At 45.1% G+C, this 25,736-nt stretch overlaps 1 protein-coding gene across 2 annotated transcripts in view; it reads right to left on the reverse strand.

Annotated features, from left to right (window-relative positions):
• FOXM1 (forkhead box M1) overlaps positions 1-25,736 on the reverse strand; it is a 66,655-nt gene that overhangs the window by 26,721 nt on the left and 14,198 nt on the right. The window contains exons 3-5 of one of the 2 annotated variants that reach the window (XM_084857151.1): positions 25,495-25,643; positions 24,869-25,069; positions 22,283-22,411 (exon numbers count right to left, since the gene is read on the reverse strand). In XM_084857151.1, the coding sequence (XP_084713277.1) occupies positions 22,283-22,411; positions 24,869-25,069; positions 25,495-25,643 (479 nt within the window). The remainder of the gene's footprint in view (positions 1-22,282; positions 22,412-24,868; positions 25,070-25,494; positions 25,644-25,736) is intronic. The other variant, XM_084857152.1, reaches the window with a different exon arrangement.

Raw genomic sequence — 25,736 nt, forward strand, 5'->3', positions numbered from 1 at the left:
ATGTGCGAAGTACAGTCTGAAGGGGCAGGACTGCAGCTTGAGATTGATACGTATATCGTCAAGGAACACCTAATTACTTTGAATGAGTTCAAATCTCCAGGGCCAGATGAACTGCATCCTAATGTAATAAAGGATTTGGCAGAAGAACTCTCAGAACCACTGTCTATTCTCTTTGAGAAATCATGGAGGATGGGTGAAGTGCCAGATGACTGGAGGAGGGCTAATGTGGTCCCTATCGTCAAAAAGGGCAAAAAAAAGAGGAACCTGGGAACTACAGACCAGTCAGTCTGACATCAATCCCTGGGAAGATTCTGGAGCAGATGATAAAGCAATCAGACTGTAAGCACCTTGAAAACAATGCAGTGATGACTCGAAGCCAACATGGATTTGTCAAAAACAAATCCTGCCAGATGAATCTGATCTCATTTTTTGATCAGGTAACCTCCCTTGTGGACTGTGGGAATGCTGTGGTCATAATATACCTTGACTTCAGCAAAGCTTTCGATAAAGTGTCCCATGATAACCTGATGAGTAAACTAGCTCAAAGTGGGCTAGATAAAACAATGATCAGGTGGATCCACAGTTGGCTACAGAATCGGACTCAAAGAGTGCTTATCAGTGGAATCTTCTCAAACTGGGGAGACGTAATGAGTGGGGTACCGCAGGGCTCAGTCCTGGGCCCAGCACTCTTCAATATTTTTATTAATGAGTCTGAGGATCAGGAGGTGCAGGGAATGCTGATCAAATCTGCAGATGACACAAAATTGGGCAGGATAGCTAATACTTTGGAAGATAGAAACAAAATTCAAAGTGATCTGGATAGACTGGAGCGCTGGGCAGAAAACCAGGGCCTGCAGGAGAAGCCACCACCACCACCACCGGGGAAGAGGCGTGCTTGCCGCCGCCGGGCCTGCTGCCGCCGCCGCCGCTAGGCCTTCCCTGTGGACTCCTGCCTGGCATTTTTAAGGGGATTTTAATTGTTTTGTTTGTTTGTTTTATTTTGTTGGGGGGGATTTTGTTGTGTTTTTAGGGGTGGGTAGCCTGCCTGATAGGCGGGAGCGACGGGGCATGTGTCCACCTGATGGAGGCAGTGGGGGGAGTGTTGGGGGCCAGAACATACCGAGGCTGGGCGGCAGGCGCTGGCAGAGCGCTAGGGGCAGGCTATGCCAGGTAAGGGGAACAAGGGAGAGATGTGTAGTACCTGTCCCCTGCTCCGGGCCTGTCCAGAGCCAAAGGATGGCTGGGGGAGGCGTGACCCCATCTTCTGGCCTTCGTTTGCTGCTCTGCAATGCCAGGTCTGTTACCCAGAAAACCTCCCTCATCCATGACATGATCCTGGATGAGGGTGCAGACCTGGCATGTATTACGGAGACCTGGCTGGCAGAGGCTGCTGCTCCAACCCTTGCAGCCATGTGTCCAGCTGGATTTTCGTATGCACAGCAGCCGAGGGCTGGGGATCGGGGAGGGGGAGTGGCTGTTATCTACCGAGAGTCCTTGGTCTTCACCAGACCCCCTCTCCGGGAGACCAAGGTTGCTGAGTGCATGTACTGGAGGTTGGGCCCGAAGGGCAGTCTGGGGATTCTGCTCGTGTACCTTCCACCCCGCTGCACGACTGACTCCCTGGCCGAGGTGCTTGAGGTGGTCTCTGATGTGCGTGTACAGTCCCCTAACTTACTGGTGTTGGGGGACTTCAACGTACATTCGGAGGCCATCCTCACAGGAGCACCTCGGGACTTCATGGAGACCATGGCCTCCTGGGAGCTGCACCATATTCTAACTGGGCCCACCCATGTAGCCGGTCATGCAGTAGACCTTGTGTTTGTTTCTGGAGAAGCGGGGAGTGATCTGGAAGTCGGGGGTATATCCACCACCCCCTTGTCATGGTCAGATCACTATCTGGTGATGTTGGACTTCTCGTTTCCACAACCCCTCCGCAGGGGTGGAGGACCCATTAAAATGGTCCGCCCCAGGCGTCTTATGGATCCAAATGGATTCCTGAACGCGCTTGGGGATTCTCTGGGGCATGCCAACGGCCACTCGGTCGAGACCCTGGTGGGTGGCTGGAATGCTGCAATCACCGGGGCATTAGATTGGGTGGCTCCGAAACGACCTCTCCCCCTGAACAGGGCTCGGACTGCACCATGGTTCAATCCGCGGTTACGAGCTCTGAAACAGGAGGTGAGACGGCTAGAGCGCCGGTGGCGGAAGTCTCGCTCCAAAGACGATCAGACACGGGCTAGAGCTATATCTTCAGCCTATCACGTGGCAATGAAGGCAGCAAAAAAGGAATATTATGCTGCCTCCATCGCGTCTGCAGAGTGCTGCCCCAGGAGGCTGTTCCAAGCGGTCCGGAGCCTGGTCGGTCCTGTGGCTCCGGAACCACTGGAGCATTCTAAGGCCTCCTGTGAGGCTTTGGCAAGGCACTTTGCAGATAAAATTGATCAGATTAGGTGTGTTACTCTGCACACTGTGGATACAGTTAGTGAGCAAGAGGCGGCCTGTGGCAAACCGGTTTTGTGGGATCGGTTCCAGCTTCTTCCTCCTGATGAAGTGGACAAGGTGCTTTCATCTGTAAGGCCGACCACCTGCTTACTTGATCCTTGCCCATCTTGGCTCATTATGAGCTGCAGAGAGAGACTGGGTGAAGGGATCAGGGCGGTGGTGAACGCCTCCCTTGAGGAGGGAGTGATGCCATCAGCCCTCAAGGAGGCAGTGATAAGACCGCTCTTAAAGAAGACCTCCTTGGATCCTCAAGTTCTGAACAACTTTCGCCCAGTCTCAAATCTGCCATTTTTGGGCAAGGTGATTGAGCGGGTGGTGGCAGTTGAAGGCACACTTGGAAGAAACTGATTATCTAGACCCATTTCAGTCGGGCTTCAGGCCTGGGCATGGGACAGAAACGGCCTTGGTCGCCTTGGTGGATGATATGAGGAGGGCTCTGGATAGGGGTGAATGCTCCTTCCTTGTTCTCCTCGACCTCTCAGCGGCTTTTGATACCGTTGACCACGGTATCCTCCTGGACCGCCTGAAGGGGATGGGCATTGGAGACACTGTATTGCGGTGGTTCCGGTCCTTCCTCTCCGGCAGGTACCAGAGGGTAGCACTGGGAGAGGAGGTTTCGGACCCGTGGCCACTTACTTGTGGGGTGCCACAGGGTTCCATCCTCTCCCCGATGCTATTTAATATCTATGTGAAGCCACTGGGGGCTATCATCAGGAGGTTTGGGGTGCAGTGTCATCAATATGCGGATGACATGCAGCTCTACCTCTCATTCAAATCTTCACCAAGGTTGGCCGTAGAATCCCTGTCCAAATGTCTGGAGATGGTGAGTGGCTGGATGGGGAGGAATAAGCTGAAGCTCAACCCTGACAAGACCGAGGTACTTTTGGTGGGAGACAAGAGGAGGCTGGGGGATGTTGACCTGGTGTTGAATGGGGTATGGCTACCCTTGAGAGACCAGGTCCGCAGCATGGGGGTCATTTTGGACTCCCAGCTGTCCATGGAGGCTCAGGTGTCAGCTGTGAGCCGGACAGCGCTGTATCAACTCCATCTGATACGGCGGCTGCGCCCCTTCCTTCCCGACCATCTGCTCCCATTGGTAGTACATGCCCTGGTCTCCTCTCGTTTAGACTACTGTAATGCGCTCTATGTGGGGTTACCCTTGAAGACGGTTCAGAAACTGCAGCTGGTACAGAACGCGGCGGCTCGCCTGATTAAAGGCAGCCGCCGGCGAGATCACATCACTCCAGTGCTGAAGGAGTTGCACTGGTTACCAGTTGTTTTCCGGGCCAAATTCAAGGTGTTGGTTTTGACCTTTAAAACCCTATATGGTTCCGGCCCAGCCTATCTTAAGGAGCGCCTCCAGCAACACCAGACAGGCCGCTTAACAAGATCAGCCTCGGATGGCCTTCTCTCTGTCCCATCAGCCAGGACAGCTAGACTGGTGGGGACGAGGGAGAGGGCCTTCTCTGTGGTGGCCCCCACTCTGTGGAACTCCCTCCCTAGGGAACTCCGTCATGCCCCCTCTTTAATGAGCTTCCGTCGTGCATTAAAAACGTGGTTGTTCAGGCAGGCATTTGGGGTGGGTTAGGGTATTTAAAAAAAAAAAATTTATGGTAAAATTTTATTGTTTTAAATTGTTTTATGGGGGTTGTACATCGCCCAGAGTGGCTGGGTGACCAGTCAGATGGGCGATTAATAAATTTAATAATAAATAAAATAAAAAATAAAAAACAACATAATAGAAATGCCAAGTTCTGCAACTAGGAAAAAGAAACTAAATGCACAGTTACAAGATGGGGGATACTTGGCTCAACAACACTACAAGCGAAAAGGATCTCGGAATTGTTGTCGATCACAAGCTGAATATGAGCCAACAATGTGATGTGGCTGCAAAAAAGGCCAATGCTCTTTTGGGCTGCAATAGAAGTATAGCTTCCAAATCCCGGGATGTACTAATTCCCCTCTACTCAGCACTGGTTAGGCTTCATCTGGAGTACTGTGTCCAGTTCCAGGCACCACACTTTAAGTAGGATGCAGACAAGCTGGAGAGGGTTCAGAGGAGGGTAACAAAGATGATCAGGGGACTGGAAACAAAGCCCTATGAAGAGAGACTGAAAGAACTGGGCATGTTTAGCCTTGAGAAGAGAAGACTGAGGGGAGAGATGATAGCGCTCTTCAAGTACTTGAAAGGTTGTCACAGAGAGGAAGGCCAGGATCTCTTGTCGATCATCCCAGAGTGTAGGACACAGAATAATGAGCTCAAGTTACAGGAAGCCTGATTCCGGCTGAACATCCGGAAAAACTTCCTGACTGTTAGAGCAATACGACAATGGAACCAATTTCCTAGGGAGGTAGTGGGCTCTCCCACACTGGAGCCATTCAACATGAGGCTGGACAGCCATCTTGTTAGGGATGCTCTGACAGATTCCTGCAATGAGCAGGGGGTTGGACTTGATAGTCTTATAGTCCCCTTCCAAACCTACTATTCTATGATTCTATGAATGTGCTGTGGCTGCAAAAAAAGGCCAATGCTCTTTTGGGCTGCAATAGAAGTATAGCTTCCAAATCCTGGGAAGTATTAGTTCCCCTCTACTCAGCACTGGTTAGGCCTCATCTGGAGTACTGTGTCCAGTTCTGGGCACACACTTGAAGAAGGATGCAGACAAACTGGAGAGGGTTCAGTGAAGATGATCAGGGGACTTGAAACTCTCCTATGGGGAGAGACTGAAAGAACTGGGCACATTTAGCCTTGAGAAGACTGAGGGGACATAGGATAGTGCTCTTCAAGTCCTTGAAAGATTGTCACAGAGAGGAAGGCCAGGATCTCTTCTCGATCATCCCAGAGTGCAGGACACGGAATAATGGGCTCAAGTGACAGGAAGCCAGATTCCGGCTGAATATCAGGAAAAACTTCCTGACTGTTAGAACAATATGACAATGGAACCAATTACCTAGGGAGGTAGTGGGCTCTCCCACTCTGGAGGCATTCAAGATGAATCTGTCAGGGATGATTTGACTTATTTATTTCATTTCTGTACCGCCCAATAGCTGAAGCTCTGGGCGGTTCACACCCAGACTTGAATTCCTGCATTGAGCACGGGGTTGGATTTGATTGTCTTATAGGTCCCTTCCAGCCCTACTACTCTATGATTCTATGAAAAGGACTCCTCAGTCATTTTGTGACAAGACATTTACCGCACACTACCAGGCTGGCAGGCAATTCAAAATTCTTGATCCAACCATTCTGCCTCAAGGGTCTCTCTTCATGTCATTGTGAGGCTTGTGAGGTGTGCCAGTGTGGTATAGTGGTTTTTGCCTCAGCATGTCTTAGGGACTGCACCTGTGGGGGGGCAGGCTCCACCTCTTCAGTCACATTTGTGAGCAGTCCACCACAGACCAATGGGTGTGAGATACAGTCTGTCTGGGCTATGCTCTCAAACACAAGTTATTTCCCAGGGACGGATACATTTATTCACATGGTTTCCTGTGAAACATCAGATAATTTTGGATGCAATTCAACACCTGTCCAATGATGTGATAGAACCAGTTCTTCCCCCTGAGAGGTCCTGTGAATTATTCCCCATTTTTGTTGTTGTTGGGCCCAAGAAAAATGGTCAGGAGTGGCAATATTGGATTTGAAGTATCTGTATCACTTCATCAAACAAAGGAAGTTCCAGATGGAGACACCCAATTGTTTTTGGAGATTCTTCAGGCTGGGGATTTCATGGCCTCAACTGAGCTCACGGAGGCCTATCCATCCAGCTCACTCACAGTTTCTTCGGTTCACATATGGCTTGTGTCAGTTCCAGTACAGGGTCCTCCCCTTGGGCCTGTTATCAGCCCTGAGGGTGTTCACAAAGATTTTAGTGGCCCTTGTGCAACTCTGGGTATGGCCGGGGGGGGGGGGGTACATATCTACCCTTACTTGGATGATCTACCAATCAGATCTGTGTCTCAAGCGCAAGCTCCATGTCCAGTTGATTATGGACACCAGTCTGACAGGATGGGGTGCTCGCTGCCAAATGGGAATAGTATAAGGTCAAAGGAAGAGGTGGCTCACATAATCAACTGCTTAGAACTCAAGAGTTATTCATCTTGTCCTAATGGCCTTCTAGGGGTTGGTTCAGTACAAGCACGTTCTAGACAGTTGTGAGGGCAAAAGCTCATGTCAACCATCAAGGTGGGACACACACATTAGCAACTCATAGGGGAATCAAACCTCCCGATGACTTGGGCAGAGGCCAAATTGGCATCCCTATTGGCAGAATACCTTCAAGAGGGCCAAAACCTTCAGGAAGATTAGCTCATCAGAGAAAGCATAGACCAAGGGGAATGGACTCTTCATCCAGAGGTGTGCCAGGAGATTGTCCAATGTTGGGGGTCTCCAGAGATAGACCCATTTGCAACAAGTTTGCAACAGGAAGGTAAGGCAGTTTTTCTCATAATTCCTCAGTCTCAGCACCAAGGCTACTGATGCTCTCTCCGTCAAGTGGCCCCCAGGGTTTTTATATGCCCTTCTTCCACTACTTCCCATCAAGAGGACTCTACGTAATGTCAGAGCTCACAGGGCGACTGTTCTTCTGGTGGCTCCATATTGGCCTAGGAGGCCCTGGTTTTCCAGTCTCATAGACCTCTGCAGACTCTCCATGGAAGTTTCTGGGGAGGCCGGATGTCTTCTCACAGGGCCCAATTCATCCAGACACAGACTGGTTATAATTCAGAGTCTGGAAACTGAATGGAGGCAGCTCCCAACACATGGTAGGTGTTTCACAGGTGGTGTAGGGTTGTCAGTGTCAAAGTCTCAATTTTAAGATGTATTCCATTTCTTGCAGTCAGGTCTGACCCCTAACACTTTGATGAAGAAACCATCGATGAAGTGGCCATCGGCAGTATCTTCAGAGTCAGTAGGCCATGCTCCCTCGCACAACATCCCCATGTTAAGTGGGGGTGGGGGAGTTCTCCCCTCCAACCATACACAGATTTCCATTGTGGGACCTACCTATTCTGAGAGTGTTGATAACTCTGTTTGAGCCCCTGTGATCAGTTTCAAGATCAGTTTCAAGGAAAGTGACCTGGAAGGTCACTTTCCTGGTAGCACTGATGTCAGCTCAGAGAGATGGGGACCTCAGAATGTTAACAGTGAGGAAGGAACTCTGTTCCTTTCCCCCAGAGTGGGTAGTCCTAAAGTCAGATCCAAGTTTCATCCCCTGGGTCAACTTAGTGTTTCACCAATCTCAAGAAGCGGCACTTCCTAATGTTTGCCCTAATCCTTCACATCCCAGGGCAAAGAAGTGGATGTATGTACATACACCTTGAGGGTGTATATCAGATGCCCTCTTCATGTCCTATAAGGAAGGGGATCAGGGCAGGATGTATCATGATCCACCATAAGCAGGTGGTTTGGAAATGAATCACAGTGGTTTATACAGTCAGGGCCAGAAATATTGGAATAAGGATAACTGTTTTGGCAGTTGGCCTCTATACACCACCACATCAAAGTTGAAAGGAAACACACCCAGATGGGAGCAAAGTCAGGACTTTCAGCTGTAATTCAAGGGGTTTGACAAAAGCGGGGCACTAACCATTCAGGAAGTACAACCAGTGGCATACACACACATCCATCATTGGTGGCTCATAAGTAATGGAACAAACCAACATCATTTCAGACTTAAGGATCGCTTTTAATACCTGGATGAAAATCCTTTGCAGTCAATGACTGCCTGAAGTCTGGAACCCATGGACATGACCCAATGCTGAGTTTCCTCCCTCGAGATGCTTTGCCAGGCCTTTACTGCAGCTGCCTTCAGCTGCTGCTTGTTTGCGGGTCTTTCTGCCTTCAGTCTTGTTTTCAGTAAGTGAAAAGCATGCTCTATTGGGTTGAGATCAGGTGACTGACTTGGCCGGTGAAGAACATCCCACTTCTTTGCCTTGAGAACCTCTTGGGTAGCTTTTGCTGTATGATTTGGGTCATTATCCATCTGCAATATGAAGCGGCATCCTCTCAGTTGGGCAGCATTCGGCTGAATGTGAGCAGAAAGTATAGCCCTATACACTTCAGAATTCATCCTGCTGCTTTTATCAGCAGTCAGGTCATTAATAAACACCAGTGACCCGGTTCCATCGGCAGCCATACATGCCCATGCCATAACACTGCTTCTACCTCTTTTGACAGATGATGTGGTATGCTTTGGATCATGAGCTGTTCCTTCCCTTCTCCATATTTTCTCTTCCTATCATTCTGGTACAAGTTAATCTTGGTTTCATCAGTCCAAGGAATCTTATTCAAGAATTGGGCAGACTTTTTTAGGTGTTTGCTGGCAAAGGCTAATCTGGCCTTTCGGTTCTTGAGCGTTACCAGTGGTTTGCACCTTGTTGTGAAGCCTCTGTATTTACATTCATAAAGCCGGCTCTTGACTGTAGATATTGACAATGACATGCCTACCTCCTTAAGAGCATTCTTGCCCTGGCTACATGTTGTGAAAGGATTCCTCTTCACCATGAGCAGAATTCTGTGGTCATCCACTTTAGTTGTCTTCCGTGGTCTTCCAGGCCTTTTGCTGTTGCTGAGCTTGCCAGCTAATTCCTTCTTTTTCAGGATGTTCCAAACTGTTGTGTTGGCCACTCCCAATGTTTTTGCTATCTCTCTGATGGGTTTATTTTGTTTCCTCATCCTAATGATGGCCTCCTTCACTCGAATGGACACCTCTTTGGACCTCATGTTGGGAGTTCCAGTGAACAGCTACCAAATGCAAATGTAACACTCAGAACCACCTCCAGGCCTTTTATCTGCTTGATTGGTCATGGGGCACCCAGGAAGCAGGCCACACCTGGCCATGCAGCTGCTTGTCAGCCATTTGTTCCATTACTTATGAGCCACCAACGATGGGTGTGTGTGTATGCCACTGGCTGTCCTTCCTGAATGGTTAGTCAAACCCCTTGAAAGTCAGCTGAAAGTCCTGACTTCGCTCCCATCTGGGTGTATTTCCTTTCAACTTCAGTGTGGTGGTGTACAGAGGCCAACTGCCAAAACAGTTATCCTTGTTCCAATATTTCTGGCCCTGACTGTATATCACTGTCAAGCAACCCTCTCTTGGGTATCACAGCACACTCAGTCCACATCTTGGTGACAGCTATGGCTTTGTTTACCAATGAACCTCTGGAAGACAACTGTAGAGTAGCCACTTGAGTGAACACATCCACCTTTGTTTGCCACTAAAAGTTGGATAAATGTGCTTCTGTGGAAATATCCTTTGAATGGAGGGTCCTACAACAGGTGCTGTAAGGGTTTGGTTGGCCTACCCATCCAGGGATACTGCTTTCAAACATCCCTTTCCTACCTGCTCCGATCCCTTGCTGATTGAGAACGGAAAGCTGGAAAGTATCCTTCCAGTCAGCAAGGAGTGGAGCAGGCAGTCTCACTCACATATTATAAAACCTTTAAGGGCGAGAAGAGATTACGCATCACATTCATGCACATTCTGCTGGCATCCTTCTGTTCTTTTTTCTGTTATTTCTCTGCCGTTTCCTAAGTCTGCTGCTGCTGTTCCTAGATGATTCTATAGTTCTTTTTTAGTGTTTATTTGTTCTTAGCTTTTTGCAAGTCCTGTGACAGAGGGGGTTCACCCCGCTCCAGTGGACAGGTTGCTTGGCCCTGCCTTTCAAGGAAGAAGGAGTTAATGCTTTCCTGCTTTTCTGCTGATCAGAAGGCTACTCCATGATAAGTCCAACTTTCAGTTCCACCATTATAAACCTCAGGATTCTATTGTTTATAAAAATGACATATCTTCATTTAATAATATGATCTACTTGATGAAGTGTATGACTGTGCCAGATTTCACCGTTCTGATAAAAATTGCCACATGCACACGTTAAGTTGTACTGAAAATTGACACATGTATCCTTTTTACTCCAATTTTTAAACAGGCATTTATTTCTCTCACATTTTGGTGGAAACTACTTATGTACTTGAAAGGAGTATGGCAGGGTTGTATACTCTCACCCTACCTATTCAACCTGTATGCAGAACACATCATGCGACGTGCTGGGCTTGATGAAGCCAAGGCTGGACTTAAAATCGCTGGAAGAAACATTAACAGTCCCAGATATGCAGATGATACCACTTTGATGGCTGAAGGAGAGGAGGAGTTGAGCTGAGGAACCTCATGACGAAGGTGAAAGAAGAAAGTGCAAAAGCTGGGTTGCAGTTAAACCTCAAAAAATCCAAGATTATGGCAACCAGCTTGATTGATAACTGGCAAATAGAAGGAGAAAACGTGGAGGCAGTGACAGACTTTGTCTTTCTAGGCTCAAAGATTACTGCAGACACTGACTGCAGCCAGGAAATCAGAAGACGTTTACTTCTTGGGAGGACAGCAATGACAAATCTTGATAAAATAGTGAAGAACAGAGACATCACACTGACAACAAAGGTCCGCATAGTTCAAGCAATGGTATTCCCTGTAGTAACCTATGGCTGCAAGAGCTGGACCATAAGGAATGCTGAGCCAAGGAAGATAGATGCATTTGAACTGTGGTGCTGGAGGAAAATTCTGAGAGTGCCTTGGACTGCAAGAAGATCAAACCAGTCCATACTCTAGGAAATAAAGCCAGACTACTCACTTGAGGGAATGATATTAAAGGCAAAACTGAAGTACTTTGGCCACATCATGAGAAGACAGGGTACCCTAGAGAAGATGCTGATGCCAGAGAAAGTGGAAGGCAAAAGGAAGAGGGGCCGACCGAGGGCTAGATGGATGGATGATATTCTGGAGGTGATGGACTCGACCTTGGGGGAGCTGGGGGTGGTGATGGCTGACAGGAAGCTCTGGCGTGGGCTGGTCCATGAAGTCATGAAGAGTCGGAAGTGACTGAATGAATAAACAACGTATGTACTTTATTCAGGCTTCTCAAGGAAAGCAATCCATTTATTTGGTGAAGTTTTGAGCAGTAGTTCAAAAATTATTAAGGTTTCCCTGACCCATTAAAGCTATGGCAGCAACTGCATGCTCAGTTTCATTCTGAAGACAGAATGCTGCCAGTACTCCAGTTTTTGTCGAGGGATTCTATGTGGCAGAAGGAATCTAGTGGATTCTATGTGCAATGCTAAATCCTCTAGCTAAAGAATGTGACCTCTGAAGTCAAACTAGATTAGGCCCCCTGAGCCAGCAATTTTGTTTATTAAAAAATGATCCAGTTGTAATAGTCATTGCAGGCAAAGGGGCCCAATCCAGATAGGAAGTACAGCAGAGGGCAAAGGATTAAATCCCTTAACTCCCACATGCCAGGGTCCTGATTCATATTAGGCATCCTGAACTTACTTTTGTGTAAAAAATGAAAAAACACAGCTATCTTTAAAGTATGTAGTTTGAACTTCAGGGAATTGCATGGCATGGAATGTGCAGATGGGGGAAGTAAAAGAATCAGGGCCACGTACTACTTTTCATAAAGCAGAAATGCAGCAAAAGGGGACCAATCCCTGCTGCTCCTTTCCATCTGGTGGGAAAAGGAAATTGGGGACCTTCTGAAAGCAAAAATAAAGCATGAAGGCCTTGAACTGTTCCTTCCTGCATAGTGGGAAAAGGATGTACAAGGATCGGGATTCATACTAGGTTTATTCACATACTACACTGAACATGTGTCTACACTGTATGTATGCTTGTTCAGATGACTGTGAGAATCTAGTCCTGTTCAGGCATTCGAAAAGGTCTTATCTCTGATCAGCTGCTAACTGGAGAGAAGAACTTTTTTCTACCAGAGAGGGGGCAGGGCCTGAGAAGGAAGCTGCTGAGTGATTGTCCTGCTTACTTCTCAGGCTTGTCCTTCGAGGTGTACACCTAAAAAAATGCTAAGTGTGCACCTGGAAATGAAATCATGATTACCATTAGTTAATTATTACTGATCACAGGGTATGTCTGCTAAGGCATCAGCAGTAGCTTCCAGTTTCCTGACTTTGTGGAGCTTGAGCCAACATGAGATAGCTTTAATTCTGGTCTTACACTGGCAGGCCTTATTTAGTACTGAGTAAGTATGCATTGCAATAGCAGCACCTGTAGCTTAGAATTCCCTTACCAGAGAAGCCTGTCAAACCTATTCTATTTTATGTTTAGGAGGACCTTCACATTCACAGAAATTGCATGACTACCTGGCATTAGAACCTGGCTCTGAAAATGGACAGACTTTGTAACTCAAGCAATTCTGTGCCTTACTCCCATGAGCTAGAGAGCTTCTTCTGTTTTGAATTCCAAGTGATCCAATAATCATCATATGTTTCTGAACGGCATAATATACGTTTGGATCTGAATCTTACTATACACCACTGGTAGTTTGGTAGTCAGGTATTTTGGTTTTATGTAAAGAACTGACGCACTCCCAAATGCCTGAAGTATTGTTCTTCATTGCAAGGGCCGAGGACCACTGGAGGCTCCCAATCACCTCAAGTTCAGTTCTCCACCTCTCTTTCATTCGCTTACTCTCTCTTTTTGCAGTAGCTCCTCACTCTCAGAAGAAACTCTTTAGCTTTACCTTGTTTGTTTTAGCAGTAGGTCAGCTGCTGAGACGTGGGCTATCCAAGGAGGCTTCAGGTGTGGTAAATAAGGTGGCAGGGGGGTGGGAGAGAGAAGAATGCAGGAGGAATCATCCACTGAGCTGTGGTGGTGAGGCGCCCAAGAGATAGAGCAATCTGACTGGCTAGCTGCAGTGGTGCACTGTGCAGCCACTGGGGGTGAAATTGAATGCACAGGCAAAAGAGCAATGTTGACCTGCACTGGGAGATTTTCAGCACGCATAGAATATAGAACTCTCTCCATGATGAGAAAAAGATTCAGCACAATCCAAGAGCCAAATAAGCCTGTTGGAATTTGCGTGCCTTGGTGACTGACTGATGAAGCCTTGCTTGGTCAGTGTGGAGGGGGATGAGCAGGAGAGGCACAAAAAGGCCTCTAGCTGAATCCGGTGCACAGTGATGCCTCTTGACTGCGGATGGGGGGACAGGAGAAGAGAGCCCCCCTGCCCCCTGCCCAGAAAAGGCACCTATGTGGCCTTGGTGGAGTTACCCATAGTCAAAGTGGCTCCTGCTTGAAAAATGGTGACAATTACTGGCATAAAGGGTCAAAGGAAAAGCAGGTCGATCTGGGGCAGTGGCAAGCAATAATTGCAATTTCTGAGGTTTTCAATATTAACCACGGAACTGGCCAGTGGTGCCTATTAAAAGTTTGCTAACAGCCCCTGCTTAGCCCTAGGTTTCCCAATCACTCATATATAGAAATAAACTTACTGTTCTCATTCTCTCCTGCCTCCCCTCACATGCAGTGATTGAATACTTCTGTTCTGGTTTAGTGGCAAACCATAGTTTCCTGGGTTCGACAAAATGACAAACTATGGTTTGCTGCTAAAGCAGGATCAGAAGTATCTAATCACCGCACTTAAGGGAGAACAGAAGCCCGAGGTTCATGTTTGTAAAACAGACGCTGCTAGAGCTAGCAATTAGAAGGCACTGTTCTATCTGGTTGCCTTAAAATATTTTCTGCTTTAAGGAAAAAGGCAGAAGATGTGGTAAGAAAACACAGGAGGGTCAGGAGTAGAAGTTCATGTCATCAGGATCTCCCATAAATTTCTGTGAATTAGCCTTGTCTGGAAGAACCCAAACACTTCACTATGATTGAGCATTATGTTTGAATAACCACATTATTATTTATTTTAAAATTTCTATATTGTGTTCTCTCTTGAAACAGTGTAAATACATAAATTGGTCTTACCATGAACTTCTGTTCTCAGAGACTCATGGGGGTATTCCTTCACCTTGAGTAGCACCTCTCTCTGGAGCACATAGGCAGGGCCAACTATTGCTTTTTCAGAGGGAGGAGCCATCCTGTCCTCCTAGACCACACTGGTAGAGCAGAGACTATAACAGACTTCTGAACCCTCTGCTGAAAAGTCAAAAACAACCAACTATGCCAAGGGCATAACAACAGAATTTAAACAAGTAACACTGCAACATGAAAAATCAATACATTAAGCGCAGGAATAATACCATAGGAAGGGAGTGAACTCAGGAGTCTCTTCCTACCTCCCTGCATGTGCAGTGGCAGCTGAAGCCGTAACCCGCCCACCTGTTAGATTAAATGCTAACCTACTGGTCTCTGAAGTGGGTGGGTGGAATTCCCTCCGTGAGGCTCTGGGAACAGAAATCCACAGTAAGACCAATTTCCATTTTCTCCAGACTCACAGAGGGCATTCCTTCATCTTGGGACATTGCAGAGCAGTGAAACAACGGAGCAGGCGAAGGGACCTGTACACTAAGATACCACCACTAAGCTCTGCTGCTTATTGTTTGATTGTATTAGTGCTTAAGCCCTTATCCAATCCTATTTGGTAAAAAACCCCAACTTCCTATATCCCATCCGGCGAAGGAACTTTTTTGTTGTTTTTGCACCAAACCAAAAAGGTTTAAACCCCATTTATTAGGGCAAATTCTTCTTGAGGCCAAAAGAGTTTTAAGAATCTCTTCCGGATACCCTAACTTAGCTAAGCACCTCCTTTCAGCCTTCACACTCTCAGCTGAGGATGACATACCAGACCCTGTAACAGGAGAGTCCTCTGGCTGGGAAAATGCCAGGGCTCCTGCACTGATAACTGAATTATGTCCAGGAACTAAAGACATCTCGGCCAATGTGGAACTATGATAATTATTTTTACCACAGTTGACTTCATCTTGCAGACTACTTTTGGAAGTAATGTAATGGGAGGAAATACGTAAAGGAGTCCCAACAAAATTTTTCATCCAGTGCATTTGTTCCTACTGCTGTGGGGCATGAAACCTTGAAAAGAACTTTGGCACTTGCATGTTTTCTGGTGACACAAAGAGATCCATCACTGGCCAGTCAAACCGTATAGTCAGTTCTTGAAAGATTTGAGGATTAAGTGCCCAGTCACACTCCCTGAGAACCTTTCAGCTCAATCAATCTGCTGTCAGGTTTGTCCTTGTTCAGGGAAGAGGATCTGGTACCCCCTGTTTGTTAACATATGCCTTGGCCATCGTGTTGTCCATTCTGACCATGGTAGCCTTCCAGGAGAAGTTGGAAGGTTTTAAGCCCCAGAAACAAACCCCTTGGTTCTAGCCAGTTTATGCTATGATATTTCTCTGAGTTTGTCCAGGTCCCCTGAGTGAATCTGACCCCCAAATGGGCTCCCCACCCAAACAGGCTGGCATCCATGGTCACAAACTTCCTGGAGGGCGCTGTAAGAGTGTCCCGCTCCCAGCTGCTTGGGATCTGTCCACCATAGCAGCTCCTCCTTTAGCTGGGTGGGAAGAATAGACACTGAGAGGTGGGACTGATTCATTGTCTGGTCCTGAAAGAGAAGTAACCTGTGTTGGAGTGGCGTTGTGTGGAGGTGTGACCAAAGCACCAGGTACCTAGGTGTTGGGCTAACTTCATGATATCCCCATTTTGTTGCTAGAATCGTGGGTAAGAGAAGCTGGAGCTTGGATCGGCACTCCTTCATGAGAAATATCCTGTAAGCCACCATATCCAGCATTGCACCTAGATGAGTAAGCTGTTGTGTAGGAATGAGATTATCTTCTCCTTGTTCACAACAAAACAGTGTGCCTGGAGACAATCTATTGTGGTTTGAAAGTATTGTGATGGTGACTGAATGAGAATGTCATTCAGGTAGGGATGAAGTTGTACCCCCTACATTCTGAGATGTGTGACGAGTACCACCAAAACTTTGGTGAATACTCAAGAGGCTGAAGTCGAACTGAAAGGTTGAGCACGGTACTGAAAATGCTTGCTGTTGTAGCAAAACCTCAAGTAGTGACAGTGTGTTTCCCTGATGGGGATGTATAAATACAGCTTTGAAAGATCTATGGACATCAGAAACGCCTAAAGAAATGGCCTCCATGATCGACTTGAAGGTCACCATCTTGAAATGCTTCTTGGACATTTGCTTGTTGAGCCATTTCAGGTCCAAAACGTTTCTTTGATACTAAGAAAAAAATGGAATAAACCCCAGAATGGATGTCCACCTCTAGGACAGGATCTATGGCCCTGATGATCTATTTCCTGTTTTAAAAAATCAGTGTTTTGTTGGAGAGGCTATGAACTTGTCCCTGGATTGAGTCACTAATTCCAGGGCATACCCTTTGGAAACTATCCCCCTCACCCTGATCACATGTGGTAAAAAGTCACATCTGGGAGAAGTACATTATATGCCTCTGATCTGGAACTGAGCAGGGGTCACTCAAGCAGCGGGTAAGATGTTTCTTTCCTTTTTTGCTAGCTATGGGAAAGGAGAAGGTGGAACAGTGATTGGAGACTTTCCCCGATGGTTCTGGGGAGCAATTTCATTTGGATTTGAAGCCTCCTGAAGTCCGAGATCAAAAGGAACTCTTATTGGAACTCTTATAATTCCCCAGATTATTGGAACTCTTATAATTCCCCAGATTATACGAAGAAAGTGGTGGGTAGATGGCATTCTCAAAAGCTCAATCCAGTCTCAACTTTTTTCAAACACCTGGAGCTGCTGAGGATTATCTACTTGGCATGAACTCAGTTTCTAGGCCAGCAGAGGAAGGCTAAATTTTTTTCAAGTCTTAAGGCTTTTTCCTCGCATTATTATAGAACTGCCTCCCGCCCTTTCTTACTGGTTGGAACTGAGACTCCCATTTTGAGGCTGTTTTTGGACATTTTTCTTTTCCCCCCTTCCCCCATTTATTAGGAGACTTGGCATGTGCAGAGCAAATAAATTTATGGTTTTGTGCATGAGCAGGTGGAATATAAATATAAAACAGCTTTATACGCAGATGACTTATTCTTATTTATTAGTAGGTTAGACTCTTCTATGCCAAAATTAATAAGTTTAAATGATACGCTTGTTATACTTTCAGTTTCTACTATCAATTGCTCAACTTCTGAATAAATGCCAGTAGGTAGTATTAAGTTAGCCAATATAGTTTCTAAATGGCAATTCGCTGGTGTCCAGAAGTTATAACAAATATTGGAATACAGGTACCTAGGATATTTCTGAAGTTATTAAACTGGATTTAAGTGTATGGCTGGCAGAAATGTCTTTCGATTTGGATAGATGGGAATCACTTTATTTCAGTACTTTGGGTAAGGTTAACACACTTAAGATGAATATCTTACCACAGATAATTTATATATTGTATAGTATTCCTTCATTTGCAAACACTCTATGCAGAATTTAGAAATTTATATTTTAGCCAAGGGTGCATCCCTGGTTTTCACTTAAGAGGATGCAATTGCCAATTAGGGAGAGAGGATTTAATTTTCCAGATCTTAGTTTATATCAAAAGGCTTATCTATTATCCCAATGATTGGAAGATATCTTTTTCATTTACCACCCCTCCATGAGTTGTTTTGGAGTCAAAGTACCTCTTTTTGGCAGGAAGGCACTAGGATCTAGGTGCATTAAAAAGAAAGGAACGGATTTCTGCAGCTAGAGAGACATGGCACATAAGGTCTTGTCAGCTGCAGTTTGACCCTTATTCTCATGTTAAATTAACTTAACGGGGGAATCCTGATTCGAAAATGGAGAAACAGACTTTTTTGGTGGAGGAACTGGGTTGATAGTGAAATTTATACTTTAGATCAGTTAATAGGATTGTACAATGAGTGTTTACCATTTTCAATACTGCGACATATATAGGGGAATCAGCTGTGAGTGCCTCAGCACCTCCTACACTGTTGGAGGAATTAAGTGGATCCTTACAGACAGCTAAGCCTACAACAGTTGTTTATAAAAGTCTTTGGAATGTAATAAAGTGGATGTTCAGTATATTAGAGAGGAATGGAATAGCTAATTGGAATGCTCTATACAGCCTAATCAATGGAAAATTGCCTTAGCAACTATGTACTATTTCTGTAGATTTAAAACTGAGGCTGATTTAAAAAAAAATGTTTTCTTAACCACAGAGGCTGGTTAAGAAAAAGCTGGCTAGCTCTGCTAGATGCTGGCATTGTAATGTGCACAATGTGTCGCTAAAGCATATGATGTGGGCATGTCCTGTGATGGCTTCTTTCTGGTTGGAAGTTACTGCCCGCATACATTTTGTTCTTGAAAAATCTGTGATAATTGCAGATGTTCATTCACTTTTAAATTATATTCTTGTGATGTGGGGTTAACAGACAGACAGCAGAAGTGGACAGAAAGCCCTAACAGTTGCAAAGGAACTTATTCTCCACCCACCATCTCTAATTCAGTGTTCTGAAGATCTTACTGCTCTTGAGGCATTTGAACATGTATCGTACAGTCATCAATTTTGTCTGGATGCTTATGGTCTGCTTATATTAACATATATACTTGAAACAAAAGTGCCAGATCCCCCTTTTTAACCAATGGTGTTGTGAATAGTTATTTCAAATTGATTTTTTTATTATGTTCCTGCTATTGGTGTTGCTGTTTGTAGTTCCCAACCCCACTCTTGTTTTGTTATCATTCCAAATAATTTTTCAAAATAATGGTTTGGTTTGGAGAGGTTAACCTATTCTGATTTCCATGCCTCTTCAAAGGATTCTGGGAAGGGGACTGACAGGGGCTTAGTGGGCTTCTGAGGAAAAGCTGATTTTTCCCATATCTAATCCCCTGGTTATCCTGGATAAACTGTCAGCAGTCTCTGGGTGTTTGGGGGGCCTTCCCAGAAAGTTGGAGTCTGCAGGATATATTTGCCAAAAGGGCTGGAAATAGTTCTGGAGAGAAAGGTCTACCCTGGACAGTGGGGGCTTCAGTCTTGCCCTCAGAAAGATCCCCCTCCACTTTTTCACTGGGATTCTAGTGTGAATCAGGACCCTCTGGAACCAATTTGGCTTTCTTCCTCCTCCCCCCACCCCCACCTGAGGGCAGGGGGTAGCAGGATCTGCCTCTAGACCTATAGACTTTCTTCCTTTCCCCCTTTTTTCTTTTAGGGATGAAGGGGAAATCCTGGGGATGCCATGTGATTCAATCCTTCCTGGTTCTGGAATTGCCCTTGACACCTGACAAGTCACCAAGCTTTGGACCCAGGCTGCAAAGTGTCCCATTTCACCCGACAAGTCTAGAAGGTGTGTATGTGTTGGGGCAAGATTCACCTCCTTTCCCTGGTGCCGGTCTGAATATGGCACTGTATCTGCTGTTGAATATGGTGCTGTTGTGGTGCCCTTTACCTTCTCAATGGCCTTCCTCCAAGGCCTCAGAAGCCATATGGGCCTCTGTGTGCCTCGCTGCAATGCTAGGTTTGTTGGCAGTGGCAATCGGGGGGGGGGGGGGATTCTGGACACAATGAAGCACGGAGGAGCCTGTTCCTGCCAGTTGCTGCTAATTTCTGCACCTAATTAGAAGGTGCGGATAAAGAAGTGGCAGCTGCACTGCTCACATAGCAGTGGCTGCAGCTGGCCGACCAACCCATGGGGGAGGGATGGGATAGCAGTTCTCTACCCCTTCCTAGGGTTTTTTTTTCTAAGTGAAAAAAAAATCCTCCTCAAAATGAAACAAAAATCTAGACAGCATTGGAGGAGGCAGAATGAGTGAAAAAAAATAAAATAAAGAGAACTACTCTGAAGAAAGCAACGAAAACTGGGCTCTTAAGACTACCAGCTCATCCAATCTCATTGCTCACTAGGTAGTGCCAGTCTGGGAGGACAGAGCGGCTCCTCCCAATGAAGAAACAACAGTTGGCCCTGCCTACATGCTCCAGAGGGCGGTGCTACACAAGGTGAAGGGATGCACTCCTGAGTCTCTGGAGAAATAATAAAACATCATACATAAGAAATGAAGTAGTCTTAAAATACTTTACTGTCATTAAATACACAGCTATAGATACACAAATGTCAAAAATAACAGGAGGGGGGGAAATAAATAAGTACAATTGCTTTCAGGCAGCATCAAATGCTTTCCTCAAGAGTCAGGGTTCAACTAGCTTTTGAAACACTAGAGAGGTAGATAAGTGTGGTTCCAATGAGAGTATATTCCAAAGCATGAGCTCCAATATAAAGAAGATATCGCTCCATGACCTCCCTTTGTAAAAGTAATGAGAGAGCACCAACTCACTGCAGATCTGAGGGACCAGTGAGGAAGGAGGTGCTGCCAAGGTTATGCAGGTCCCAGACATAGCAATTTGAATTGGGCCCAGAAACATAAAGGCAGCCACTACGGTCAACCCAAAATAGGAATGTGATCCCTGTGGCCCATCTGATTAGCATAAACTACAGTTTATGAACTATCTTCAAAAGGCAACCCCATATAAAGCACACTGCAGTAATACATGAAATAGTGCAACCCTATACATGTCTACTCAGACACAAGTCCTACTGAGTTCAATGTGGCTTGCTCCTAGGTAAGTGAGTACAAAATTACAACTGAAGTTATCAAAATGTGGATGACTGAGGCCAAATCCTTGTCAGAGCTGAAGCTCATAAAAGGCACCACTACCATGACCTGAGAATTTAGAAGCAAAACAGGCTATATGCCTTACCCTTTGTGGGGGAGAGTAATCCATCTACTGGCTTCCAGTCTGTTTCTGGGCCCAATTCAAAGTGCTGGTATTAACTTTTAAAGACATAACAGCTTGGGGCCAGGTTCCCTGAAGGATCATCTCCTCCCTTATATATCTGCCTGGACCCTAAGATCATCTTCGGAGGACATAGAATCATAGAATAGTAGGGTTGGAAGTGGCCTATAAGACCAACCCCCTTGGTCAGGCAAGTGGCTACTAAGGAAAGAGCCTTTTCAGTGGTGGTACCCTAGTTATAGAACATCTTCCCCAGATGTTCTATAACCTGGTGCCTACATTGCCTGGTGCCTACATTGTAATCTTTTCAGCGCCAGGTGAAGACCTTGTTATTTTCCCAGGCTTTTTACTCCTAGTTGTTTTTAAATGCATTATTGTGTTTTTAGATCAACTGTTGATGGTTTTTACTCTAGTTTTATTTTGTTTAAAAACTTCTAAAGATTTTATATTTTCTATTATGTGTATTAGAATAATTAGGGTTTTAATTGCGAACCAGCCAGAGAGCTTTGGATATTGGGTGGTATAGAAATATAATAAATAAATAAATAAATATAAATAAATCCACAACAAATAGAACAAACAACCTTCCAAACTCAGGTTCACCCATCATTATAACCTCTATTCTGTATGGATTACGCTTCATCTTGCCAACCCTCATCCAGCCCATAACTGCATTTGGGCATTTCTTCAGGGACTGAACCGCTGTTCCTGGATTTGTTGAGAATGAAAAATAGAGCTGGGTATCATTGAAATATTGCTCCAAATTGCTCACTCATCTCTCCCAAAGGCTACAGATATAAGTTAAAGACACTAGAGCCAAGAAAGAACCTTGTAGTACCCCACAGGACAAAGCCTAGAGGACAGAGAAGCAGTCTGCCATGATACCCAATGGCAATGACCCATAAGAAAGGAGCAGAACCACTGCCTCCCACTCCCATCCATCTTGGGAGGTCCAGAACATTTGATGGTTAATTATGTCAATAGCTGATGAGAGGTCCAGAAGAATGAGCATCTTTCTCCTTCTCTATATACAGATAATCTAGCAAGGCACATTATATTCTATCCTGCAGCAATGCAAACTCTTCTCCATAACCACAATAATTGCTTTCTGCAAGTTTAATTAATGCTCTCACAATCATAAGTTCTATCCTTAGTTCTACAAAAGACCAGCTCCAAACCAGCATGTCTTCACCTCCCTCCTTAGACTGGAAACAACCACATGTTCGAGAGATCAGGAACTGGGGAGGCAACCTCATTTCCTGCACAGAAGGCACTCACTTTGAACACTTGGTCCAGCGTCAGATAACGGTTGGCTTCAGGGTGAATAGTCCAGAAGGAGATTTTGCCATTGGCAGATGTCTCCCGAACAAACATGTCATGAAGGGAAAGATTGTGCCGTATGGAGTTCTGGATGAGAAAGGAGAAACTGTTTTCATTTACATAACACTGGTAAACATTTACATAACACTTCATGTGAAAACCTAGAAACTCACAAAGACCTTGGCTTACAGTCTTTTATGGTCTAGTTCATATAATCAGCAGATGGAGGCAGTAACATTTTAAAGTATTTTATTTCACAGTTGAACTTATCCACACAAGGAAAAAATTCTCTGCACATACAAAAAGGTTTATCTAGGATCCTTCTTCCTGACATACTCTTTTCTACTTGTATGTCTTTAAAAATAAACACAACAAAGAAATAAAGAAATAACATGGATGAGCCTTCAATCATGCAATTCACTCACCTGCAGTCTGAAGTGACACCATTTCATCTATTATTTGTGTAAGCTAACCCTCCATTTCTTAACATTTAAAGCCGCATTCAAACATGCATGCACTTAATTCAACAACACTGATGGGGAGCTGAATCACACACCTCAGTCCATTGAAAATTATTGCATTTGAAGTGACATCTAGTGGCAGGAGAGTTCTTTCAATTGTGATTGTTGTCTGATGGCTTATTCACACATGCAAACAGTCACTTGACCGCTATCAGGAAGTGATAACATGTGATAACAGGAAGTGATAATATTCATTCCTATCATTCCAAACACTCTGAAGTAGTTGGAGTATGTTGAGATGGAGGAGTTGTTGGGTAGTCCCAACCATTTTGTCAATCATTTCTTATTTAATATTTATCAAACATTTTTATTTTGTCAGTGTAGTTGACACTGTCCTATCTGGCAGGGCCAGTTCACACATGTTCATCAATGGACAATTTGCATATGTGAATGAAACATCAGAAGTACCATCTATAGCAAAGTTCTGTCACCTTGAATTCAATGCTCTTCAATGGAGTCAGCTCACACATCCTACTGGGATCCTTGAATGCTAAATGATGCACATTGCATGTGTGCCTTTGGCATCTGAAAATTGCATGGAGTTGTTGTTGTTGTTCAGTCGTTAAGTCGTGTCCGAGTCTTCATGACCCCATGGACCATAGCACGCCAGGCCTTCCTGTCCTCCGCTCTCTCCCGGAGTGTGCTCAAGTTCAAGTGCATGGGGTTACTCTTGCAATAATCTAAGACAGCTTTACATAAATCGCAACTGTATACATACTGTCGCCTTCAGGAATTTGTGGTGGGGAACATAGTAAACTCACAGTGCAGCAAGAGTCCATGAGGGTGAACTCACACATGCATACTGAAGACACCAGGCTTATCAAGGATGTTCTACTCTTGCAAAGATAAACAGTGCAGTGACCAAAGAAGAGAACAGCTTGTTTATAACAATCTATTTTTCATACTAGTTTCATTAACAAAATGCAGAAATATGCACATGATGCAATTTTGCTGCATTAGGGAGAAAGCACAGAAATCAGCTGTAGAACATAACTTCCTGAGAATCTCAACTTTCTTAAACATAAACGAACAAAAAAACACTCAGAGGTTTCTAGCACTTGTGGCTGTAAGGATCGCTTCAAATGTGTGGGCAATGCATTCTGACATCTTAGAAATCAGAGGAATCAGGAGTGCAAAGCTCACTACCTCTCTTCATGAAAACACAGCCAGAGGAATTATTCAAAATAATAGAAGTGGAACTGTGCAAAATCGGATAAATTATATAAATATGCCCAATTTGCACAGTCAATGCCCAATTTGCAGAATTAAATTTTTCACAATTTTAATTTTTTTAGTGCAGGTACACGGTCCTGACAATACAGGGTGTTTCAAAAAGATGGACCCGATTTGAAATCGCTATATCTCTGCAACCATGAACCGCCCATGAATGAAACTTACCACTTGAAAGGGTGGGGCATAGAGTTTCAAACGATTACCTCTGGATGCTTCTCTCAGCGCACAAACAGCCCCTAGCCTCAGTCATTCACAAGATGGTGACCCCACAACACAAGGTGTTTTGCGTTCTGCAAATCAGCAAGACTGAATCCACAACTGTGGTGCAGCGTGCATTTCAACGGCCCCCAAGATCTCCAGACATTACACCCTGCAACTTTTTCTTGTGGGGATACGTCAAAGAACGTGTTTTTGTGCCACCATTAGTGACTAATCTGGATGACCTCAAAAACAGAATCATGGCAGCTGTGACTTCAGTGGAAGAAGACACTTTGAGAGGCGTTTGGGACAAATTCAACTATCGTCTCGATACTGTCTGTACAGCAGGTGGAGGGCACATAGAGCATTTATAAAATGGTTAATAAAATTCGATAACTCGTTTGTAACTTCTGGTGTAATTGTAACATGTTGCCATCGTGAAATATACTGCTTTGAAATTGGGTCAATTATTTTGAAACACCCTGTGAAAGGTGAAAGCCTCTGAAAGGAGGAAACAGGTAACTATTTGCATAACAAACTTTCACTCCTTGATTTTCTTCATGCAAGCTTTCTGGGCCAAAGGACTATTTACCTTCCAGCCTGGCTTGGCTACATGTTTGAAATAAGGGAAATGATTCTCAATCCAGGTGTAGATGTCTTTCAGCATCATGCGCTTCTTCTCAGTGCTGTTGATAGCAAACTGGATCATAGCCATATAGGAGTAGGGGGGACGTTCAGAGAAGGACTCCTGCCATGAGGTAGTAGAGGATGATGGTGCAGAGCCTTCCTCAAACTGGCAAGTAGAAAAGAAGAGAAGGCAATATGAAGGGTGTAGGACCTGTAGAACGTTACATGAAAGGCTTCTGGATCATAGTAAACTAAAAAGAGAACCTCTGAGTAGGCGTAGTCAAATATTTAAAGCATTTATTTAGCAGAGATGTTGAGGATTATGTTAGTTAGAAAAAAAACAGGTTTGTTGAATGTGGTTGTGAAACCACAGAGGCAATGTGGTATAATAACTGAGAGCTGGGCTTGAATCAGGTTTAAATTCCTGTTTGGCCAAGAAGCAAAGTGGGTAACCCTGGGCCAGTCACCATGTCTCTGGTGAACTTAATGTCCAGTGTTTTAATGTGCACCCCTGTGAACTTAATGTGCACCCCTGTGCACATACATGCCTTAGCTGCTCTTTGGCTTGGTTTGGCCATGCATATTGCTTACCTTAATTGTTTTCAGCTTAGGGGTCTGGTTCTCCTTCTCTGTTCCTTTTTTCACACTGCAGGGGCTCAGTCCATTGGAGCTCATCTTGCCCAACCACTGGATATTAGTTAGACTGTTGTCCAGGCCACAGCTTGGTGTCTCCCCACTGCCTAGATGAGTACAAACTCACAGTCCTCATTCTGCAAATCTAGATCCCCAAGGGGAGGCTTCAAGCCTGTTCTTTAAGCAAACAGAGTTCATAG

Source organism: Heloderma suspectum, chromosome 5, assembly GCF_057233095.1.
Source record: "Heloderma suspectum isolate Gila_16-S chromosome 5, 16-S_ref, whole genome shotgun sequence".
Taxonomy (NCBI): domain Eukaryota; kingdom Metazoa; phylum Chordata; class Lepidosauria; order Squamata; family Helodermatidae; genus Heloderma; species Heloderma suspectum.